Below are 21,933 nucleotides of genomic sequence, written 5' to 3'. Positions count from 1 at the left end.
AGAAAACAGTTCTCCACAAGACATTAAAGCTAAAGGGTCCATGGAGGTTCCACTGAAGACTCTGCCCCCTGCCCTGGCTTCCTCAGCCTTGATGAAAATAAACCTCCATCTTATTTCCCGTTCACTCTTGCTTTGTTTCTTTCTCTTACCCTGTAGGAACTGATGAAGCAACCATCATTGAAATCTTATCAAGCAGGACGTCAGATGAGAGGCAACAAATAAAGTGGAAGTACAAGACAGCATATGGCAAGGTGAGTCCAAGGGTCCTCGCCAGCGTGCACACGGCCTTGGCCTCAGTGGGCTCTGCTTCCGCTGCATTCCCAGGGCAGCAGAGAATATCTTTAAAGCTTTATTGAGTTAACCCAAGAGTAAAAATGAAACAACTATTTAAAACTTTAATTGACTTCAGAAAAACTGAAATTGCCTTAATAGCCTGTAAAACCAATATTCTTTCACTCATTATTTTTTAAATTGACTCCTTTTTCTATTAATCCCTCAGTTATTTTTTCCACTCATTTGGACAAATTCCACATATTAATTTACAGATAGGCCAATGATTTGAAATCAGTTTTCACAGGTGGGTCTTTACACAAGAATTCCTCATTTATTCAGGCTTCTTCAAGGAGGATATAGTCTTCATAAGGGATTGTTACAGAAAACTTAAAAAAAAAAAAATCCTCCATTTCGTTAAGCATCAACACCTTTTTTCTTTCTTTATGTATTTTTCTTTCGTTCTTTTTGTTGTGGTTGATGGCGTTATGTATAGAAATCTTTAAGTATGCATTAGGCTGTCTATTTTCTTTATTAGTACATATGAACACAATTTAATCTTTTCTTAACGTCGTTGGAATTATCAGTATGCAAAATGAATATTAATTATTATGCTGTATTCTAATCCGTATTTATGAAACCTTTACAGTTTCAATCACTCTATGTATAAATAGAGATAGAGAGAGATTTTCTTACTTATTTGACGTGGGGCAGGTAACAGTCTCTTTAGGCCTAGGTCTCCTCACACATAAAATGAAAATGATAATTTACCTCCCTTCTCAGATTGCTGGGAGAATCAAGCAGGATAACGCCAGCACAAACCAGGAAAGGGAAGCTATGAGAGGTCTGGTGATTTCCATTTTACAGAGAGGAAAGGTAGAGCTCATCTGTTTAAATGACTTATGCAAAATCACACACCTAGTAAGAAAAAGAACCAGGACTCAGACCCAAGTCTTCTGCTGCAGGGCCACTGTCCACTCCTGGAGGACCCATCGCCGTGAAAGGAGGTATTTATTTATACACCAAATGGAGCAGATGGTTGTACTTTAATAGTTTTCCTGCTTCTCACAATTGGGCTTGTCAATGTCATTTTTGATGAAAATAAGTGAATCCTCAGTTCAGCTGCATTTAATGGAATTGAAGGACACTGAACTTCATCCTTGTCCTTGTGTCTAACCGTAGCAGCCTCTCCAGAGCTATGTCTACTTCCACCCTACTGATAAGGAAAGTTGGATGCAGGCTTCTTAAACTCTAGTGTAAAATAAGAGTAAATGGGTTCAAAGTGAGGGCTTAGGGGCTCTGCTAAAGATAATGTGGGCATCTCTAGCACAAAACTTCGCAATACCAACACTTGCCAACCATTTGCTTACTCTCCTGTCCTCAGCTGTGTTTCAGACTGCTGAGAGGTGATCTAGAATCACAATATCACGAAGCTGAAAGATGCTGGAGACAAACAAATCTAAGTCCCCATGTCAACTGAGCTCCAAAGAGAATACCCACTCCCAGGTGACCCAGCTAGTTAGCAGGAAAACCAGGATTAGAGCAGAGAGATCCTGAGCCAGCTTCTGTGTCCGAACAGAATGTAAACACACAAGGATGTGTTTTCCTGCTTGTGGCTTGTAAGAGTAAGCACAAGGGATTTCTGCTCTCTGAAGTTCTACGTAATGCCCATCCGACCTGAAATAATATTTTCAGTCTTCGCGGGGATCCACACCATAGAGTTCTGACAAAAGGCCTGGGTTCACAAGACGCAGCTTTAGATGGAGCAGCTGCCCTGGGACAGACGTGTAATATCACAGCCCCTTTGAAGACTACGGATCCCAGGGCCTTGGACAAAAGTCTTCTAGGTTTTTCTCCCAGGCCCAGAGCTCAGAGGTTCCTTTGAGAAATAGTTGATTTGCCTTCTCTCAGAAAGTTCCTTTCAGCATGGAATAATAATGATAATAATAGTCACTTATTGAACATTTAAAATGTGCCAGGCACTGTGCTCAGTGTTTACGTGGATTGTCTTATTTAATTCTCCCAACAACCCTAAGAGATAAGTCTCATTCTCCCCACTTTTCAGAGAAGGAAACTGACAGTTGGTGAAATTAACTACATTTCCAAGGTCAGCGAGCTACTGTGACTGTGTTGTTAGCCATCAGGCCATGTTGCTGAGTAGCCAGACACACCCTATGCTATCATTTGGGGGCCTGAATGGCTAGCTGGTCCATGGGACTCCAGTCTGACCGCACTGGGCTGTCGCTGCGTGAAGGTCCTGCTTTGAGGGCCTTCATTTAAGATGGGACATCATTGACAGTTTGAGTTAGATTGAATGCCCATTCTTGCCCCTTTCCTCACTAAACCATCTAGTCAGAGGGAGACAGGCAGGAGTGGGCAGTTCACTTGTGATAGAGGGTGCCTGCCAGAAACGTCCATGAAGATGGATACCTGCCAAAACACGGTGCCAGTGAGAATTTCATGTACTTCCCTTCCCCAGGCCTGACTGCTTTCCCACACGTGTCCCTCACAGGATTTAACAAGATAACCAAACCAGTACATCTGGTTTGCCCAGGCCATTCCCTAATTATTCCTGTTGTCCCCCTGAAATTATTAATAGTACCCGCTTTCACTCTCAGATCATCCCAATTTGGATGACAAATGATCTGGTTTGTAACAGACCAACAAACCTGTAATTCAGTCCTTTCTAGCCAAGCGTTTGGGGCCGAGTCCTTCATCTTTTTGAGGTTCAGTAAATGGGGATACTGCCAATTCCTCTCTTGCCGGGGCCATTTTGAGTATGAGTGAGAAAGCTCTCTGAACCCTAAAATGTGCTGCCAATGGCTGGTTGTTATTGTGATTCATTTTCGGGGTCTCCAGCTCTGAGCAGGGGACCTTCTCTCCACCTCTCTGCCAGTCTTAGGGGAAGATTAATGGGCAGTAACAGTGACCACAGTCCTCCAGAGCAGCTCACTCGTGCCTGTACAGCTCCATCTAGATAACCTCCCATGTGTCCACAGCAGGTTGCCCGTCGACCCAAGGTCACGCGGTGGGGAGAACAGACACCTGTCCCTCTTCTCTTGGGCCATTCCCAGTCAGGGCTCTCGCTGTCTTCCTACAGGACCTGGAGGAGGTTCTCAAGAGTGAGCTGAGTGGAAACTTCGAGAAGACAGCCTTGGCCCTTCTGGACCGCCCCAGCGAGTACGACGCTCGGCAGCTACAGAAGGCCGTGAAAGGTCTGGGCACGAATGAGGAGGTGCTCATTGAGGTCCTGTGCACAAGAACCAATAAGGTTAGTTCCGGCCGAGCCGTCAGACCTGGCCCCTGAGGGAACATCCATACGCCCATCAGAGGCGGTTGCAACAGCCAGAAGGGAAGCTACATCCCGCATTCCACCCATGGGGTGAGCAAGTGTCTGGGTAGAAATGTGTCTGCTTGGCCCATGAAGGAGAGATGCCTCTTCCAATCTTCTGGTGGTTAGTCTTGGTGTTGCTGGTCTTGGCATCACAAAATAGATCCTTCCAGAAGAGCTTTGTCAACCCAGCTTTTGTTTTTCTAAACGGATGCACCGTTTGATATGCAGAAGGCTAGATTCTACTTTCTCCCTCCCAGCCTGACTTTGTGGGTCTTCTGGCACGAATAAAGCAATAAGAAGCCCTAGCGTGTTTGTGTGGCTGCCTCCTCCACAGCCATCATCTAGCGTAGAGTACCAAGAAGGCTATAACCAGGCAGGGAGGTGGGTAAGGCAGAGGGGATCCCATGAACACTCCCCATGGCTGTCAGCACCTCTCCAGACGTTTCCATGTCCTTCTATCAGCAGACCTCTCTCATTGTCCCTTGGGCACAGGCCACCATTTCAGGAGTTGAAAAAAGCATTTCTTAAGGCTCTAGTAGAAGCCCGTTCATCTTTGGTTCCAGAAGCCATGAGAGCCAAGGAATTCATTAAGAGTAAAGGGGGTCCACAAATCATTATTTGGAGACCTCCCCTCTTCCATAGCCAGTCATCGCATAGGATGGGGAGGCCTAGCAAGGAAAATGCCAGAAAATCCCAACACTCTTGAGGCCTCCGGATAGGAAACAGAAGCAGTGGTTGGAGCAGACAGCAAGGAAAAACTCCAACAGCGCTCTGACGCTAAAATGCTATTTTAAGTCTTGAGTGCCAACGACCCTGAGCTGGTCCCTTCTGCTCAGCATGTGCTGTGCAGTATATTTCCCGAAGCACCGCCATACTCCATGCCACAGCCACAAACCTCTTTCCTGAGCATCCCTGGACCTCTTTTCTTCCCATGAGATAATGAAAACGCTGCATTTCCAGGAGTTTCGGTTTAGGATTGTGCCTTACAGGAGGCTTAGCAAAGGAGGTGGCATCAGTCCAGTCCAATAGTCACACAACTTTCCCTACTGCACATTCCCACCCTTTCCAGAAGCTCCACAGTCCCAGCAAAGAGGCATCCAATACGCGGCAATCAGCAGCCTGACTTGGCAAGAGGTTAATTTGATCACTATTTTTCTAATCTTATTTGACCACATGCTGTTCCCCCTCAGCCTCGTTTCTTTCCAGTCCTGGTCTCAAACAACAAGCAAGATCTTTTTTTTTTTTTTTTTTTTTTTCAGTCAAGTAGATCTGACAGTAAAGAGAAGAAAAGCAGGGAGAGAGGAGACCCCGGGTTCCAGCAGATCCCGGCGGTGGGTTGGAAGGAGAAGAAGGGGAGGCAGTTGTATAGACACAGATGGTCAGCCCCCACCAGCCTCCCACCTCCCTCCCACCCACCGAAGCACATCAACCAGGCTCCTCATCTATTACCCCACTACCTTCTCCCCATCGCTGCCCACTGGCTTTCATTTTAAACAGTTTGTGGGATATGTTGTGGGGAAATGCCTGCTCTTACACACTGCTGGTTCAAGCGTAAACAGAGGCAGCCAGCCTGAGTGGGCCACTCAGCACAAGTCATTGAAATACAAAGCAATTCTTCCCAGGACACTTTCTAGAGAGAAACTTGCACTCCGGCACACAGCAAACTGTTCACTGAATGAGGCCTCGTTTGAAGTAGAGAAAAACTGGAAACAACCTAAATGTCCATTAATCGAAGGCTGGCTAAATACACCATATGGCTTATTGTAGGATGGAATATTTCACATCATTTAAAACATATTAGGTGACTAGCTATGTATGAACACAGCTGGATCTCCAAGACACATTATTGAGTGACAAAAATAAGCCAAAAACCGATGTGTACAGTATTCTACTTTTTAAACACATGCACAAAACAGTTCTATATAGTTTCAATAGCGCATATGTATGTATACAAACGCAAATAAAAATTCTTGGGAAGATGAACTGACTTCTAACACTGGCTTCCTGGGTGGGGCTGGGGGAGTGAGATGGGGTTAGGAGGTTGTGAAAGATGTTAGCTGAGCTGTAATATTTTCCTTTTAACTAAGGAGAACATATGCAGACGTTACTTGTGTGGTTTGAAATGTTTGCACAGAAGGAGCTCCCTCGCACCTCTAGGGAGCTGCTCCAGACCTAGGCCCTGACTCGTCGGGACAGCCCTCTTCAGAGGAAGTCATGAAGGCATCCTGTGTCCAGAGACAGGCTCCTGCCTCTTCCCTCTGTGTGTCTCTGCATATCTTCTCAATTAACCCCACCTTGGAGTATTGACTTTTTTTTATTACCTCTCCTAGGAAATCATCGCCATTAAAGAGGCCTACCAAAGGTGTAAGTGACCTTTTGTTCTGACTTTGGATAAAGAATATTCCTTTCAAAATGCTCTGGGAAACTAAATCATCTGTTTCCTCCCTTCTTTTTTTCTTCTTCAAAAGTATTTGGCGGGAACCTTGAATCAGATGTCAAAGATGATACAAGTGGAAACCTAAGGAAAATTCTGGTGTCCCTGCTGCAGGTAAGGAATAACGAGGCCTCACCTGCTTTATGATCTTGGGAAATAGCCCTCGGCAACATGATACCGTGATGAAAAAGGCCATGTTGATAATAAACATTTCCTCCTTTTATTAAAAACATTATTGAGGGATCGTCAACCCATGCTCCCATCAGCCCAGCTGTTGTGAAATTATTCAATTGAGATTTCTCCCATGATAACAATCTGCCTGGTCATTTGCAGTTTACAATCCCATTTTGTTAATGAGTTATCTCGTTAAGCATCACCATCTCGTTTTACCAATGAGGAAACTCAAGCCCAGAGAGGATGGGTAACCTGCCCAGGTTTACACAGCCAGTAAGATGCAGCCCAGCAACAAGAACTAGACCGTCTGACCCCAAGCGGGCCTCTTCTCACAACGCAACCCTGCACTTAGTTCCAGGCTTCACCCCAAGTCTAGGCCTGTAAGAACCACCGCAGGGAGCTTGGCCAGGAAAACAGGGCTTTCAGAATTGGCCCTGCTAGGATACAGCACCAGGGCCTCCAGCCACACAGCACCTGCACTCTCCTTGACACACCCATCTGTATGAGCTTTGTGCATTTCCTCTGTTTCCTTACTCTCGATGTAGGTAGACTGCAGCAGAGAACACATGGAGTAGTTTTCAGCTGTAGTAGGAAGATTATATAAGTTTTCTCTTGCTGCATAACAAATTGCCACAAATTTAGTGACCTAAAACAACACAGATCTACCATCTTGCAGGTTCCATGGGTCAGGAGTCCTGTTACCAGTTAGCCAAGTCCTTTGCTCAGGGTCTCACCAGGCTGAAATCAAGGTGTCAGCCAGGGCTGCCATCCCATCTGAGACCCAGGGTCCTCCCCAAGCTCACTGGTTGTTGGCAGATGTCGGTTCCTTGCAGCTGTATGACTGATGTCCCTGTTTTCTCACTAGCTGTCAACCAGAGACCACTATCAGCTCCTAGAGGCCGTCTGCAGCTCCCTGTCATGTGGCCGCCCCACAGACAGTTCAAAGCATGGCTATTTGGTTTCATCTAGGCCAGCAGGAGCTCATCTCCCTGACTTCTTCCATCTCTGACCTTTTACGAGCTCACCTGATTGGGTCAGACCCACCCAGGATAACATCCTTTTTCATTAACTCAACTGATTAGGGAACTTAATTACATCTGGAAACATCCCCTTTGCCATATTAACATAACATAATCACAGGAGTACTATCTCATCTTATTCATGATTCTCGTCCACACTCAAAGGAAGGGGATTATACAAGGGTGTGGGCCATTGGGGATCATCTTAGAATTCTGCCTGCCACAAAGGGCTTAGGTTAGACTTCCAAGACCTTCCATGACCGGCATTCAGGGTTCTTCAGGACTGGGACCCTGAGAGGTGTAATTTGATATTTTGGAAGGAAGACTTGAGCTTTCCAATGGACTTCCTCCAGGGGACATCGTGAGGTTTCTTTCAGCCTGCTTAGAGGTCGGTAGGGTGAGTGACCCTGGTTTCTATGAAAAAAGAAAAAAACCAAATGTTGTCACAGAAGCTACTCTGTTTATCAGTTGTGCCCAAAAGATGGCAGCAAAGAGCAGAGCTGCCACTTTACCAGGCTGGATCTCGCTTCAGGCCACCCCTCTAAATTCACCCCTAGTTTTCTAAGACTTTCCCTTGGTGTTTTCTATGGTCAAGCAGGAACTCAAGATAATAACAACGTGTCGACTTTTCTAGGCTAATCGTGATGAAGGAGGTGATGTGGACAAAGATCTAGCTGGCAAGGATGCCAAAGATCTGTATGATGTAAGTGTGCAGTCGTGTGCGTCTCAGCAAATGCTTTTTTAAATTTTATTAGCATTATTTTCAACAAATGTTTCTCTATGTCATGTGAATGGGAGTTCCTTAAGAAATAACTGTGATCTTTAAAATATTTTTCATATATATGGTCTTCATGAACCTAAAAGAATTGTTCCTATTCTTGTTGTCTGGGGTTAACCACCTCAGCTCCATTTTGGAACAAGGGAGGGTATAAATAATATAAATAACTATGTGAAGTATACTCACGGGTTAGAAGTTGAAAGTGCTTAGTCAATCCGTTTGGCCTCTGTTCAGTGCATATTTTGTAATTTCCTGTAAGTGAGGAGGCCTGTCGCAGCACTGTATATTCAGCCTTTTTGGAAAAGGCTTTTTCAAAATGTTTGCATTTGACCCTGGAGGCAGGGGAAGGCCGCTGGGGCACTGAGGAGCTTGCCTTCAATGAAGTCCTGGCCAAGAGGAGCCACAAGCAGTTACAAGCCACCTTTCAAGCCTATCAAATTGTAAGTAACCAAGTACTAGGGGAATGGAGTTCGCACTGAAACTGTCACGTTATTTTCAAAAGAAGCCAAGATCTGGGATATGGAACTAGGGGGGTCTTTTACAACAGTGGGTCTCAATCGGGGGTCATTTTACCTCCCACCCCAGGGATATTTGATAATGTCCGGAAACATTTGAGGTTGTCACACTAGGTGTGGTGGAGGCAGCTGTGCTATTGGCATCCAGTGGGTCAAGCCCAGGGATGCTGCTAAGCATCCCACCATGCAGAGGGCAGCCCCCACAACAAAGAATCAGCCAGCCCCAAATGTAGTGTGAGGTTGGGCAACCCTACTTTACAGCAGAGGCTAGGAAGGCAGAGGAGTGTCAAGTTCAGGAGCAAAGTCCTCGAGTGAGAGGGTCCAGATTCAAATCCTGGTTCTCTTGCTAGGCAGTGACCTAACCTCTCCACCCTCGTTTGTAAAACAGAGACCATGATCATCATCATCACAGCTCCCTGGGGTTATTTTAAGAGTTAAATAAGAAAAATGTAAAAGGCTCAAAACAGTATCTGGCATGTGGTAAGCACATAAATGTTTGTTGTTGTTAATACTGCAATTTACAGCCGGGCTAACAGTGCCTACCACGCCCAAGATGGACGTAATGTACCCCAGAGATACACTCCTGGGAAGATGTGTATAAATTACTTTTATACAATTATTTTTTTAATCTGATGATAATTTTAAGCCAACAAGGTGAGTTAGCTATTTCAAGGCATTTAGTGGTGTGTCTGAAAATCAGTCTTAAATTGCAAGAAGACTTTTGTGGAGTATCAGATTTTTTTTTGTCTCCTATTTTATATTTGTAGAGTGCTTTTCACTATTCAAAGCACTTCTGTGCCCTATATCTCATTTCAACTTCACAACAATCCTGTAACTATCATGCAGGCTGAACAGCCATTGTTACCCACAACTGCTGGATGAGGAAAGTTTGTTATGAGTAAGGAACCATCTGTAACTTATCAGGACCACACAGCAAGTCAGTAGCAGACAGTGGACGAGGACTCCAAGATTCCCCAGCCTGAGCTCCTACCTCGGCTGGAGCTGGCCGCTCCTCACTCGAAATACTGTTTCCTGTGCTGCCAGCAGATGAAAAGACAATAAAGCTTAGGAATTTTATCATTACTGTATATAAGCCTTTAGGGCCTTCTGCTTTCAAATTGTGCCCAGAATCACGATCAAAGGCAGCTGACCCTATACTCCCCTAGCCTCTGCACCTGGAGCTGTGTAGACTCTGAGCTGGGAGACTTCTCTGTGGCCTAGACCCTCTTCCCACACGACTGGGGCCCTGGATGGAGTTTCTGGGGATGGCTGTCATTTGTGATCACTATAGAAACACACGTACATGTGAGCATGTGTATGTGTGCATGAACCACTCACTGCCTGCAAGGGTGCTCTCTAGGCCAATCGTTCTCAAAATTAATCCTGAAACCACAACATCAGTATCATTTGAGAACATGTTAAAAATGAGACTTCTCAGAGCCAGCCCTGATGGCCTAGTGGTTAAAGTTCAGTGCACTCCGCTTCAGCAGCCCAGGTTCTGTTCCCAGGCACAGAACCACACCACTCATCTGTCAGTAGCCATGCTATGGCAGCGGCTCACGTAGAAGAACTAGAAGGACCTGCGACTGGAATATACAGCTATGTGCTGGAGCTTTGGTGAGGAAAAAAAATGAGAATTCTCAGTCCCCATCTGGGACCTACTGGTTCAGATTCCCTGGGGTTGGAGTGCTACAGTCTGTGTTTTAACAAATCTTCCAGGTGATTCTGATGCATGTTAAAGTATAAGAGGTCTGCTCTAGGCTGCTAGCTGTATGACTTTGGACAAGTTATTAAGGGTCCTTTGCCTCAGTTTCCCCAACCATAAAATAGAGATAATAGTAGTACTGACTTCGTAAGCTTAGTAAGGATTAAATGAATTAACAGAAGTAAAGCACTTGGTACCTGCCATGCAGTAGGTGCTCAATAAACATTAGCACTTATTAGGAGTCTCCCTATGTGAACCAATAGTGTCAAAAATGAGAGGTGATGCTCAAATAGACAATAAGATAATCAATTGATTTGATGATTCTTTACGTGAAACCTCTGAAGTGCTACCTATTCATCTATTCCAAAAACCTTGCTGGAACAACATTCATCTTGATCTTTATAATTGATTTTTTAGAGTTCACCCTGATCTTAAGACCCTGGTTGGTAAATTTTCTCATGGTCTCTTGCCAAAAGCACTAAAATGCTAGTGTGAGATCACTGGAGTGGATTATGTGGCATAGGCTATCCTAGCTTAGAGCTGAATTTTATTTTTTGGCCTGAAAACTCAGGGTTTTGCTCTTTATTTGCTCTCTAAGCCTGAGTCTTAACTACTGACGCGCTCAGAAATCTCTGCCAAGCAGCAGAGCTTCCCCAACTCTGCTGCATCATGCAAGATTATTACAGTCCCGAAATTTACCAACATGAAAGGCTTGTATAAAGCTGGAGTAAGTTCCCCAAACAGCACCCAATATAAATTATAAGTCCACATACCCACAGCCCAGGCTTATTGCTTCCCCACCACACCCCTTCCCACTTCTCCCCTCTCCTTTAAGTGTTCCAAGACCGTTCTAGAGCCTTTGGCCCTGTAATTGCTGTAGCCAAAGCCAGCGTGCAGGGTTCTGCTGTGGGCACGCTGTCAATTTGGGGGAATTGCTTTTAAAAGAAAGAAATGCCTCCCCTATTCTTCTAAGAATCTCCCTACCGGCAATGCTACCTAGTTAACTAGAGGCCCTTGAGGCTGGTCTGGAATTCACTCTGGCAACGCGTTTTTGTACTAAGATCAGAAACCTGGTTCTATCCAAAGAGCCCCCAAAGAATTAAGTGTTTCAGTAACTGAAGTGAAAATCCTGCCATTTACAAAGGAGAGTCACAATAGCTTGGGCAAGTCAATTGTTTTCATGGAGCTACCAGGAGGGAGATGGGGGCAGGAGGTATGTAGAGAAGAGGGGGCAACGCCCTCTCATATTGTGTGAATAGTGCCCCCTGGAGTTGTTCAAAGAAGAGATCCTGAGAGGGCAGAACCTGGCATTACTGCCTAGCACTAGGGTAAGGAACCCATCTCCCGCCTTTCCAGAACATCTCTGCTTTTCTGCTTTTATCTGTTCTGTAGGCCAAGAGTCCACAGAAAGTTAAAAAATAGTGTTCTGGCCCAGTATTAACAATAGAAACAGAAAGTGGTTTAATGTGAGGATTTTCTTTAGTCAACACAGACCTTGTGTGAATACAATGTCCTCTTGAAATGCAATCTCAGTCCACAGAACAAGAACCCTGTTCATGGGAAAGTGATACCAGTCCCTTCTGAAATACCAACTCCCATATCAAACCCCCCAAAAAATACCAGCTCCCATATCAAACCCAAAAAAGGCTGAGAACAGCTAAGGAAGGGACAGGACTGAAAGCCTCCAACCCAATCTCCTTTTAATCTAGTTCTGTTACACACACCAGACCTCTAGATGTGCAAACCATGACAAGGAGATCAAGCAATAGGGCCTCATTAAATCCCAACCCTCCTCCCCCGACATCTATTGTGCTGTCATCACAAAGAATACTTTGTTTACCTGCGTTTTCAGAATAAACTACATACACTCCACTGGTGTGTCCCCAAAGGCCCCAATTATTTATAGAATCACAATTGTGTCATATCCTCAAAAGACAAGTTCTAAGAAAGAAGTTTCAGTACTTGCTAATGCTCAACTGCATTCCCCAAAACCCAACACAGAGCTCTCCTTTGTCTTTCTTTGCCTGCCCTGAGCTTGGCCCGCGTGGAACTTGCATTAAGCACCGTCACAATTTACTCTGAGCTTCAGCTTCTGCAAATATTTGGGAAGCAACCTAATGTGTAATGCTGTGCAGAGCAAGATGTGAGCCGGTAGTGAAAATAGGATCATTTGGAATCACCCCAGAGTGAAGGAAGGTGGCATTTTGACATGTCAGCCCCCAGCTTCCAGGCCATGCAGCCCCGCTCTATCAGAAACATTAGACCAAGTTCTTACCATGAACTTCACAGTCTCTGCTTATTTCACCCAAACTGTAGGGGACTGAGTCCCCAGTCCCAGGTCAAGGGAGGCGAGGAAGGTGTGGGTAAGATGATTACAACCACAGTCTCCTAGAAAATTGGAAATGGAAAGAATTTTTAAAACACACTGGAAACTAAAGTGTTATATACGTGTAAAGAATTATTGTTATAGTATATATTCCTTGTTCTTCCACTCGCTGATTTTCTAGATGAGGAAATGGAGGCCAAGGAAGTGGTCCTGACTGGGGTCAAGTCCAGTAGGGGTCAAATATGGACTAACTCCTCAGCCATGACAGGCCCCATTCGAATGCGGGCAACTACCCCAAGCCCTGCAAGGCCTGAGGCAGGATAGGAGTTCCATAAAGCCAGGTGACCAAATCTGGAAGTTTAGTGTTTTCTGTAGAAAAACAACCCCAAGAGCACCAAGGCCAAAAGCAGAACCTGGAATAACATTGGCCTTTGGTTGTCTCTCCAGCTCATCGGCAAAGACATCGAAGATGCCATCAAAGCAGAAACGTCGGGAGATCTGCAGAAGGCCTACTTAACTCTCGGTAAAGTACAGCTAGGAGAGTCCCTGACTTAGGGTGGGATCCCTGGAGTCAGACTCAGAGACGGAGCTTTGAGTGCGGGAAAGTTTTGGGGAATAGCTTTGGGAACAACACATCTGAGCAGCATTGGGCAAGGGAGAGAGTGAGCGTGATGCAGTTGCAATAGGGCCTTGGCCGGTCCCCCAGGGAAGCCTAAAGCCAGGATGTCCAAAGTGAGGGCAAGGGGACAGGGTCTTTGCACCCCACATCAAGCAGCCAACTGGTTGTACCCCAGGAGCATTTGCAACCTTGGGTAAGGCAGCTCCTTGGAGGACCATTCCTGGGGAGGGACTCAGCTGTGAGCAGCCAGGGGGCAGCTCTTGGAATGAGTGCCTCCATCCTGAAGAGGACACCTGAGAGATGCACCATGGCATCCACTACAGTCCCACCAAGATCGGGTCCCAGAGGGCATCTGTCAACAGCCTGGGACCATTGTCTAGTCTCAGGGAGCAGTATATGGTTCATATGACACACACTCAAAAGTATCCAGATTTCGGATCCGTGAACAAGTTTTTGCACATGCCTGATGGCTTGAGGGTGTCCTTTTTCATTCGGTTCCCTTCAACACTTGGAATGAATGAGGTCTGTTTAGAAAGAGAGGGGAGGGAGACCAGATCTTGACCGTGCCAAGCAAACACCAGGACCTTCTCTCCAGGTGCTGCTCACAGGCAGGAAATAGCAGAGAGGTGGGCGTGGGGCTGTGTCTGGCAGGCTGCTTTTTCCTTTTTGCAAGCCTTGGAATGAAGGCATTGTCCATTGTCCACACTCCCGTGGTGAGGAGTCCAGGGCACCATCCCAAATGGCACAAGAGATGGAGAGACGGATCTCTAGAAGAAGAGGAAAAACCGAGGAAGCAGCCTTGGAAGTTTAAAAATGTGCCCTAGCTGCCAACCCTTGTTGTTTTGTTTCTTTGTGTGTGATTTTTTCTTTTTTGGAACAATGTCAACAATTTTTTTTTAATCCATCCTTATTTTGCATTCAAATTAGCAGGACCTCTACTGTGATGTACAGAGGCCTAAACATCCCTAGTGTCACTCATGCCCCACACTGGATACATGCAACGACTGTCCTTAGGGCTTAAAGAATGAGTCTCTTAAGTAAACGGAGAGATCTACTCATGTCCCAACTCAGAGGCTCCCAATTCTTCCTGTGCTTGCAGTGCAGAGAATCAGGAAAATACCAGAGTTCAGTCAGAAGATTAATATTAACCTTTATTAATATTATTAATGGTAATAAAACCGTTCAATTCTTTAACATTTACTTAGCGCCTGCCTGGCCCAGGAGTTGTGCTGAGTGTGGGGATCAGAGGTAACTAGATCCAGTTCCTGCTCTTAAGAAACTGAAAGTCCGGGGCATAGTCACACGAATCAATAGATTAGGCTACAGTAAAGACAAAAGCAAAAGCAGCCAGAGCAAGGAGGGTACAGAAGAAGGAAAGGCCACATCTCTGGAGATGGGGACCGTGAAATGCAGGAATTAGGTGTACTCCAGTGGTAGCAAACTTAAAAGTGATTAGAAAAGAGCTTGAGAATAAACCACATAAAATTGTAGAACATGACTTCATGACTATATTTTGAAGACATTCTCTACCGTACTCCCACCTAACTCATAAAAATACCAGTTTACGGCTAAAATCAAGGAGGGGGGGTTATGAGAACAAATGACTCCCACCACTTGCAGCCTCTGGAGCAGCACTTCTCAAAGGGGGGTCCGTGGATCACCTGCATCAGAATCCCCTATGCGGAGGTGTGGGAACATACAGTTTCCTGAGCCCCACTCCAGGCTGCCCATTTAGAACCTCCAGGAATGGAGCCTGGAAGCCACACTTTTACAAGATCCCCAAGTGATTGTCCTGTGCTCACTGGAGTTTGAGAACCCCTGCTTTGAAGGCGAGGAGGAGCATGTGATGAGCACAGTAGCTGGCTGCCCTTCCTTCCACTTGCCACAACCAGCTTTATTCCCATATCTTCCCTGCCTAGCCTCATCGTAACATTTGAGGGGTTCCTGCTGCTGAAAACAACAGAGGTTGTTCACTAGGCATAGCTTGTATAGAGTAGAGGAGTTGAGAATTTTCTGCCCAAGATATCAGGAAGAAGGAATGTCAGGGGAGAAGACACCTATGTAGGTATGGGACACACTGATATTAGGCAGACAATCATCTCAGTGTCAATGAGTACTGCCTGGGAGAGGGTCTTCAGGAAAACCTTGTGAGGCCACTAGCTCAGAATGTCTGGGGGTCACAGTGACTCTCAAGTATGCTACTCCCCAAATTGACGGATTCCCCTCACAACCGCCACCAAATCAGCAGTTTTTGGATTGTTCTCGGGCTAAAGAGGTCAGACACCTGGGTCTGGGCTGTTCTTTTCCACTGACACACTGGTGGCTGGCTGCCACATGGCCAATAAAAGGAGACAGATCACCAACCTAGCCTCTGCTTTCCTAATCCTGTTCCTCTCTCTTGTAAGCATCAATCATATAGACAATTACCTAGAAAACAAGAGTTCCTGTCACAGGACATATTAAGGATGCACATTCCACATTTACGCTGAATTTATTATTATTAATCACTAACATCAAAAATGTTAAGTGTTCTAGGTAAATGTTAGCAATGTACAGAGTAAATGGTTCATTCCCACAAAGCATTAGTCACAATGGACCATAGAGCCTGGGAGGAGGGGAGAGGATAATGATTTATCCCCAGGAGTAGAGATGCACCCCATCACTGGGCTGGTGAATGGAAACCACGCTTCATTGACTTGTGGATTAGATCAAAGCTGACGGGCAAGGGGGAGGGCCAGAAAAGAGCAACATCATAGGAAGGTGATCTGGAGACAAGATAAACATTTCATCAAGCCCGTATCCCAGATCTCGAAATAAGAAGATTGTGGGAAACTTAGAAAAGATCCAGAGGTGAGGCTCACAAAGCAAACCAGTGAGGAAAAACAAAGGGAAAGCAGGTTGTTTAGCATAGCAAAGCAGGTCACAGTCCAACTGAGTAAATACGCAAAATTATGAAGTTTTATTACGGCAATGTGGCTGGCCATCTGTATTTCCCCTCCAGACCTGACTCCGGCATCAGCGACTTCGTGTAGCTATGAAAGTTATTTCTGCTGGTGAGAACCATGAACTTTGCAGGGAGAGCCTGAGGATGGCCACAGCGTTCCTCCTCCTCCGAAGACTCTTCAGGGAACAGGAGAGGTTCTATTTTGTCTGAAGGGGTTTTGACTCAGTTCTGGTCAAAGAGCTCAGGTGTTCTGACCCAGGGGAATCTTCCAGATCCTGTTACCCAACAGTGTGAAGTCTGCTTCTTTCAAACATCTGTCTCACATTTCAGTCTGCTCCAAGGGCAGCCAGGTGACATCCTGGGCCAGCTCCGTTCCTTCAGAGGGTCTCCATGTTGTTCAACAAAACGCGAATGTCTCACGTTCTCTTTTCCCTTGTCCCGCCCAGTGAGGTGTGCCCGGGACCACCAGGGGTATTTTGCTGAGCGTCTGTACAAGGCCATGAAGGGTGCGGGGACCGATGAGGAGACGCTAATTCACATCATTGTGACCAGGGCTGAGGTAAGACACACTCAACTCCAAGAGGTGGGCTGCAACTTCTCTTTACACCACCACCGGTGTCCTCAACAACTAGTCTTTATTAAGAGCCTATTTACAGAAAAAGTAAAACCGAGACAGCCTTTGCCTTCCCAGACTTTGTGGAAGACATTGTGCTATGCTTCAATCTGTTTCTTTTTATAAAAAATACAATAATGATCGTTGCTTCTATTTTTGTCATCTTTGGCTCTGGAGAGTTCATGACGGTGTGCAGAGGGGCCCTGGTGGAGCCGTTCTGGTAGTGCAGCCACACTCAGCTTCATTTTAAGGAAAACAAAACAGAGACACTGAAAGGTTAGCGACGGACAAGGTTACTCAGCAGCAGAGACGATGAGCAAACGACTTCCTTACTCCTGAGCGAGGCCTTTATTGAATTGAACACCCCACAGAAGCACAATTTTGCCCCACTAAGGAACCTTTTTAGACCCAGTTTTTTTTCCCTAATTGCCACCCCCCTCCAAGAACGTTAACAACACAGTTCTACCGTACATCTGCTTATGTTCACTATATATATAGTTACTTTTACGTAAAAAGATCAAGATTTTTTTCAAGAACCAATTTTTGCCTCATTGGGGGCAATATCGCCCCCCTTTGAGAGTGCATGATGACAGGGAGGTGAGTAGCCAAAAGCTTGGGAGCAGCTGTCAAGATTCACAGCGAATGCTTTGGAATATCGAGCCGCAGAAAGGCAGAGTTACAAAATAAAGGGGAAATGGCATTTTGTCTGCAGCTGGAGGAGCCTTGGAGAATGAAGTGTAACTGAGCACTTGGAAACCACAGATATCCTCCCTCAAAAAATTGTTAAATGAAGGAGGAAAGACATCAGCCCAAATTCTGGCCCACAGCTTTTTGACAAGTAATACTTAACATCTGACACTGTCTTAAAATATAACTTAGCAGTAAGACCGTTCTTTAGTTTTTATTTCTGTTCCTGGAATTTCTCCTCCTCCCCTCTTTCTCTGCCTCCTCCACTATTCCTATTTTTCTTTCTCTCTTAAAGTCCAATTCCCTTTCTCCTCCCTCTTTCCCTCCCCAGTTCTCATTCTCTCCTCCATTGCTCCGAATCTCTCTCTTTCCTCTGTCTCTCCAGGTCTCTGCCTCCCCTGCATGTCTGTATTTTAGCGACTCAACCCCCAGCCAGTCTCGAGGTGCTCGAAGGAGCAGGTTAGCGACAGAGCTGAGCAAGGATTCAAAAAGATCCCAGAGGATTGGACCGCTCTGGAGGGCTCATCAGGGTTCCATGTTCACTCCAACGTGGGCCATGGGGTGTTTATTCCTAGACGCTCCATCCCATCTCAGTATTGACCATACATCCTGGGTCATCTGCACATGTGGGCCATTCCCTCAGAATGCTTGAGGTCCAGATATACTGGCCGGATCCTCTAATCCCCCAAAGCCTCAAGGTACTAAAGCATAGCCCCAGTGTGCCCCACCCCACCCTCACTGACTCCCCCCCCCATCTCCCTGCCCCTCCCCCAGCCAAGCAGCATGCAAGCCAGGGGAGCAGGGGACACACACCATCCCCCTGCTGTAGTCTCTCTCCTACTCAGCATCCACTTGGAAAAATTCCTCCCTCTCCCACCTGCCCCTGCTCTCATCTTCTTTCTCTCTCTGAGTTCAGCCCCCTAATGGGGCAGGAGAAAAAAGAACCAGAAACCTGAGCGATTGTTTGTGGGTCTGTCTAGAGTGCAAGAGAGAGTCTAAATCAAAAACAAACAAAAAAAACAACTCCTGGTTACAGAGAGCTCTGTGTTTCTTTTATGAGACTCACTATGTTCTATCTGGAATTATATCTTTTCTGGTGAAAATATAATCTCCCTTACTAGGTTCTAAGAGTCTTTAGAGCGGAACAATCTTTTTATTTGTTTCTCTTCTGAGCCCTCTCCCCACCTCCAGCACCTAGGTTTTTCAAGCTTTCAATGATTTAGACTCAAAATAAGTCCTACAAAACTGAGATTGATTTGAATTTTGTTGATCGGCACTAAAATCCTTACTGATCAGGGTACAAGAGAAAAAAAAAAGGTTTCATTTCAAATCTCTTTATGGACAATTTTCTTAACCCTACACAAGGGTCAACAAACTGTGGCCTGTAGCCCAAAACAAGGCTACCCCTGTTTTTGTACAGTCCTGCTACCTAAGAATGATTTATTTTTGAATAACTATAAAAACAAAAGACAAATAATATTTTGTAACATAAAAATCATATGAAATTCAAGTTTTAGTATCCATTGATGAAATTATACTGAAATATATATATACACAGACAGACACCTCTGCAAGCTTTGGGGAGCTGAGCTCATCTTTCCTTTCCTCATCCACAAAGTAGGAAGAATAGTAGCCCTACCTCGAAGAGTTGTTTTGAGGTGTAAGTGAGCAAATGAGAATAACACGCTCAGAACAGTGCCTTCCGGCATTTATGGTGAGTATGCTGTAAGTGTTGTCCTCATCTCTCCTACAGGTGGACCTTCAGGGGATAAAAGCAAAGTTCCAAGAGAAGTACCAGAAGTCTCTCTGTGACATGGTTCGCTCGGACACCTCTGGGGACTTCCGGAAACTGCTGGTGGCCCTCTTGCGCTGAGTGAAGCTAGAGCGGTAGGAGCAGAGAGAGGAAGCACCTTTGTCAAGACCCCCTTCCAAACCAGATTTGCAAATGCGACTCCAGCATGAAAACCCCTCAACAGTCCTGGTTTATCTTCTTGGCAGCTTGAGTAGTATAGCCGGGCCAAGCTGTTTAACTTAAGGGCAGCAGCCTTGAGACGCTGGGGCAGGGCACTCTGGACGCTGGCTTGGCAAGTACCTGGGCTGCCTCTTAACTTTCCTTTGGCATGGTAACTGAATGCTTTCTAAGCACCAGTGAAATCAGAAGTTGGTGAAAAAACTGTGCTTTTGTAATAAAACATTTAGAAGAACATGTATGGCACGGGTGTGTATGTTCTGGGTAAAGATTGAATGGTTAAGGTATAGGGAAGACAAAATTCACCAAATCATTAATTTTCCTTCCACGTGTTCAATTTCAAAGCCTCAGTGTTAATTAAAGTTGTGGATTATGCCTCCATCAGCTGCTTTTCCAAAGACTGGGTTGGTTTGTTTCAGCTCTTGTCCTGGAAATAGATGACTGGTGAAATTCAAACATATTTGGGAAATGCAAATAGTTATATTTATTAATAATCAGCAACAACAGTAATCACGCTGGCAGCAGGAAACAATTGACTTGCCTATGTGAAATGTAACTAGGGGTAAAATTCACTAATCTACTACCTGGTTTAAGTGTTTTTTCTTGCTTCTCTAGACATCTGAGCCACTTGAGTCTTCCATCTGCTCTGCAAATTCAATTAGTGCCAATAGGATCAAGGTCAATGGTCTGACTCTCAAATGGATGGTTCCACACCAATAGCATCTCTGTTCCAAGATGTTTGTCTCATAGCCATGTGTTGCTAGACATAGAGGGGTCTATCAAAAGAACATGGATGCTTTGGTCCAATAATTATTGTTATCGTTCATTAGATGATTATCTGTGTCTGGCACTGCTAAGGAACATACTTTCATATTTAATCTTCCCAACATCCCTCTGAGGTTAATATTACTCCCATTTATCAGTTGAGGAAACTGAGAAGAAGAGGTCATTCCCAGGCCAGTAATGTAGACAGAAGCCTCCAATATTCAACAGGATGCTGTAAGTACATTAAAAATGCCGTATACAGCTCTCTGCCCGTGAGCAAGAAGAGGGAACACACAGCTTTGCCTGGGGGAACTGGGGAACGCTTCACAGAGATGCATTCTGCCCGGGTTTTGAAGAATGCAAAGAAGCTCTCCAGAGAAACAAAGAGAGAAGGGCACGGGCAGAGGCTCAGAAGCATGAGGAAGCAGGATGTGTTCAGGAAGTGGTGAAATCCATTCTCCTGGGGCATAGTGTGGTGACAGGAAGGAGAGGGTTGGGAAGGCTGCTGAAAAGCATGTTTGGATCACATTAGCAATGGTTTTGCCTGCCAAGCGTGGGCCTGGTCCTTTGAGCAACAGTGGTCACTGGTGAGGTTTAAGTGAGGAGGAACATGATCAGATTTGGGCCTTGGGAAATCACTTTGTTGGTGTAATCAACATATGGCAAATAGCCCAAACACTCAATATAAAGATGAATGTCATGGTATATCTTTCTAGTGGCTATAAAACGGTGATTGACAAATGAAGAGTTATGTTAACATTTGTGTTCTCAATGTACTGATTTATCTGCCTAACAGTCCTGGTTGTCATTTTGAGCTTTAACACATAAAAGTGGTTTGCTAGAGCCAAACTCAGCGACAAAACATACTCATGTTTACTGATTTGTTGCCGAAGCTGGTCTTTGCTTTTAAACACAGAAACAAAAACAACCAGTTCTTGGGATCTGAGGTCATAGTAAGGGCGGAAAACCAAACCAACGGACTGAAAAGAGATCCAACAAAAACAGCCATCACTGGAGGTTGTCGAGGGCCATACATAATTCACTTGGAGACGAGCGAGAATGTATTTCACAGGTGAGGAAATAGGGTAAGATGGAGAGGCAAAGCCATTTGCTGAAGGTCGCACACGGGAAGGGCCAGGGCCAGAATTCAAACCCAAGTCCTTCCCACTCTAATGCCTATGCTCTGTGCCACGCTGGCTCGTGCCCACGAGTGCTTTCTCCAAAACTTTGCTGAGCAAGGCATTTGGCACCTCTCTCCACGGCTGCTGATGTTGCTCTCCACTCACAAGCAGAAGTCGATTTCCATGTGCTTGACTGGGGGGCTGCCTCACAAGAAAACTCCAGTCTGGTCTGACCCCAGAATTCCCTACACTTCCTGCTCCCACAGCCAGACTGGGAATTTCCTCCTTTTCCCTTCCACACATCCCTGCCCTGCCCAGGCCCCCCTTCTCCTCTCCCCAAGCCCCGAGTCTCAGGGGGCAGGGCCTGCCTGTGGGGAGGAAGGAAGGAGAGGAACATGTCACCCTCCCACTGCACAGCCCTGTCCCCCACACTACCCCCTTCCTCCAGGGCCACTGGAGGAACCCCAGCTCCTGCCACCCAGATGTTTGGATAGGTGGGGAGGGTCTGAACCCCACCCGCGGGGCTGCATCAGGCGAGAGCACGTCCCATGGGTGCATGTGGTAACTCCCCAGACATTTCCCCTGAAATTGCATTCCAGGCCCTGATTGGGCCCCATAGTGCTGCTCACCCACAGTGAGTCACCTGGGTATGGCAGGTCA

At 45.7% G+C, this 21,933-nt stretch overlaps 1 protein-coding gene across 1 annotated transcript in view; it reads left to right on the top strand.

The window, feature by feature from the left end:
- The window catches only part of ANXA13 (annexin A13), a 52,075-nt gene extending 32,461 nt beyond the window's left edge, over window positions 1-19,614 (top strand). Inside the window, exons 4-12 of the mRNA XM_058564480.1 lie at window positions 157-251; window positions 3,371-3,541; window positions 5,935-5,968; window positions 6,073-6,152; window positions 7,866-7,934; window positions 8,348-8,449; window positions 13,003-13,078; window positions 16,565-16,677; window positions 19,172-19,614. Of these exons, the coding sequence (XP_058420463.1) occupies window positions 157-251; window positions 3,371-3,541; window positions 5,935-5,968; window positions 6,073-6,152; window positions 7,866-7,934; window positions 8,348-8,449; window positions 13,003-13,078; window positions 16,565-16,677; window positions 19,172-19,291 (860 nt within the window). The 3' untranslated portion in view covers window positions 19,292-19,614. The remainder of the gene's footprint in view (window positions 1-156; window positions 252-3,370; window positions 3,542-5,934; window positions 5,969-6,072; window positions 6,153-7,865; window positions 7,935-8,347; window positions 8,450-13,002; window positions 13,079-16,564; window positions 16,678-19,171) is intronic.
- Window positions 19,615-21,933: the final 2,319 nt, after the last annotated feature.

Source organism: Diceros bicornis, chromosome 21, assembly GCF_020826845.1.
Source record: "Diceros bicornis minor isolate mBicDic1 chromosome 21, mDicBic1.mat.cur, whole genome shotgun sequence".
In the NCBI taxonomy this organism is placed as follows: domain Eukaryota; kingdom Metazoa; phylum Chordata; class Mammalia; order Perissodactyla; family Rhinocerotidae; genus Diceros; species Diceros bicornis.
This window is presented reverse-complemented; position numbering and strand designations above follow the sequence as displayed.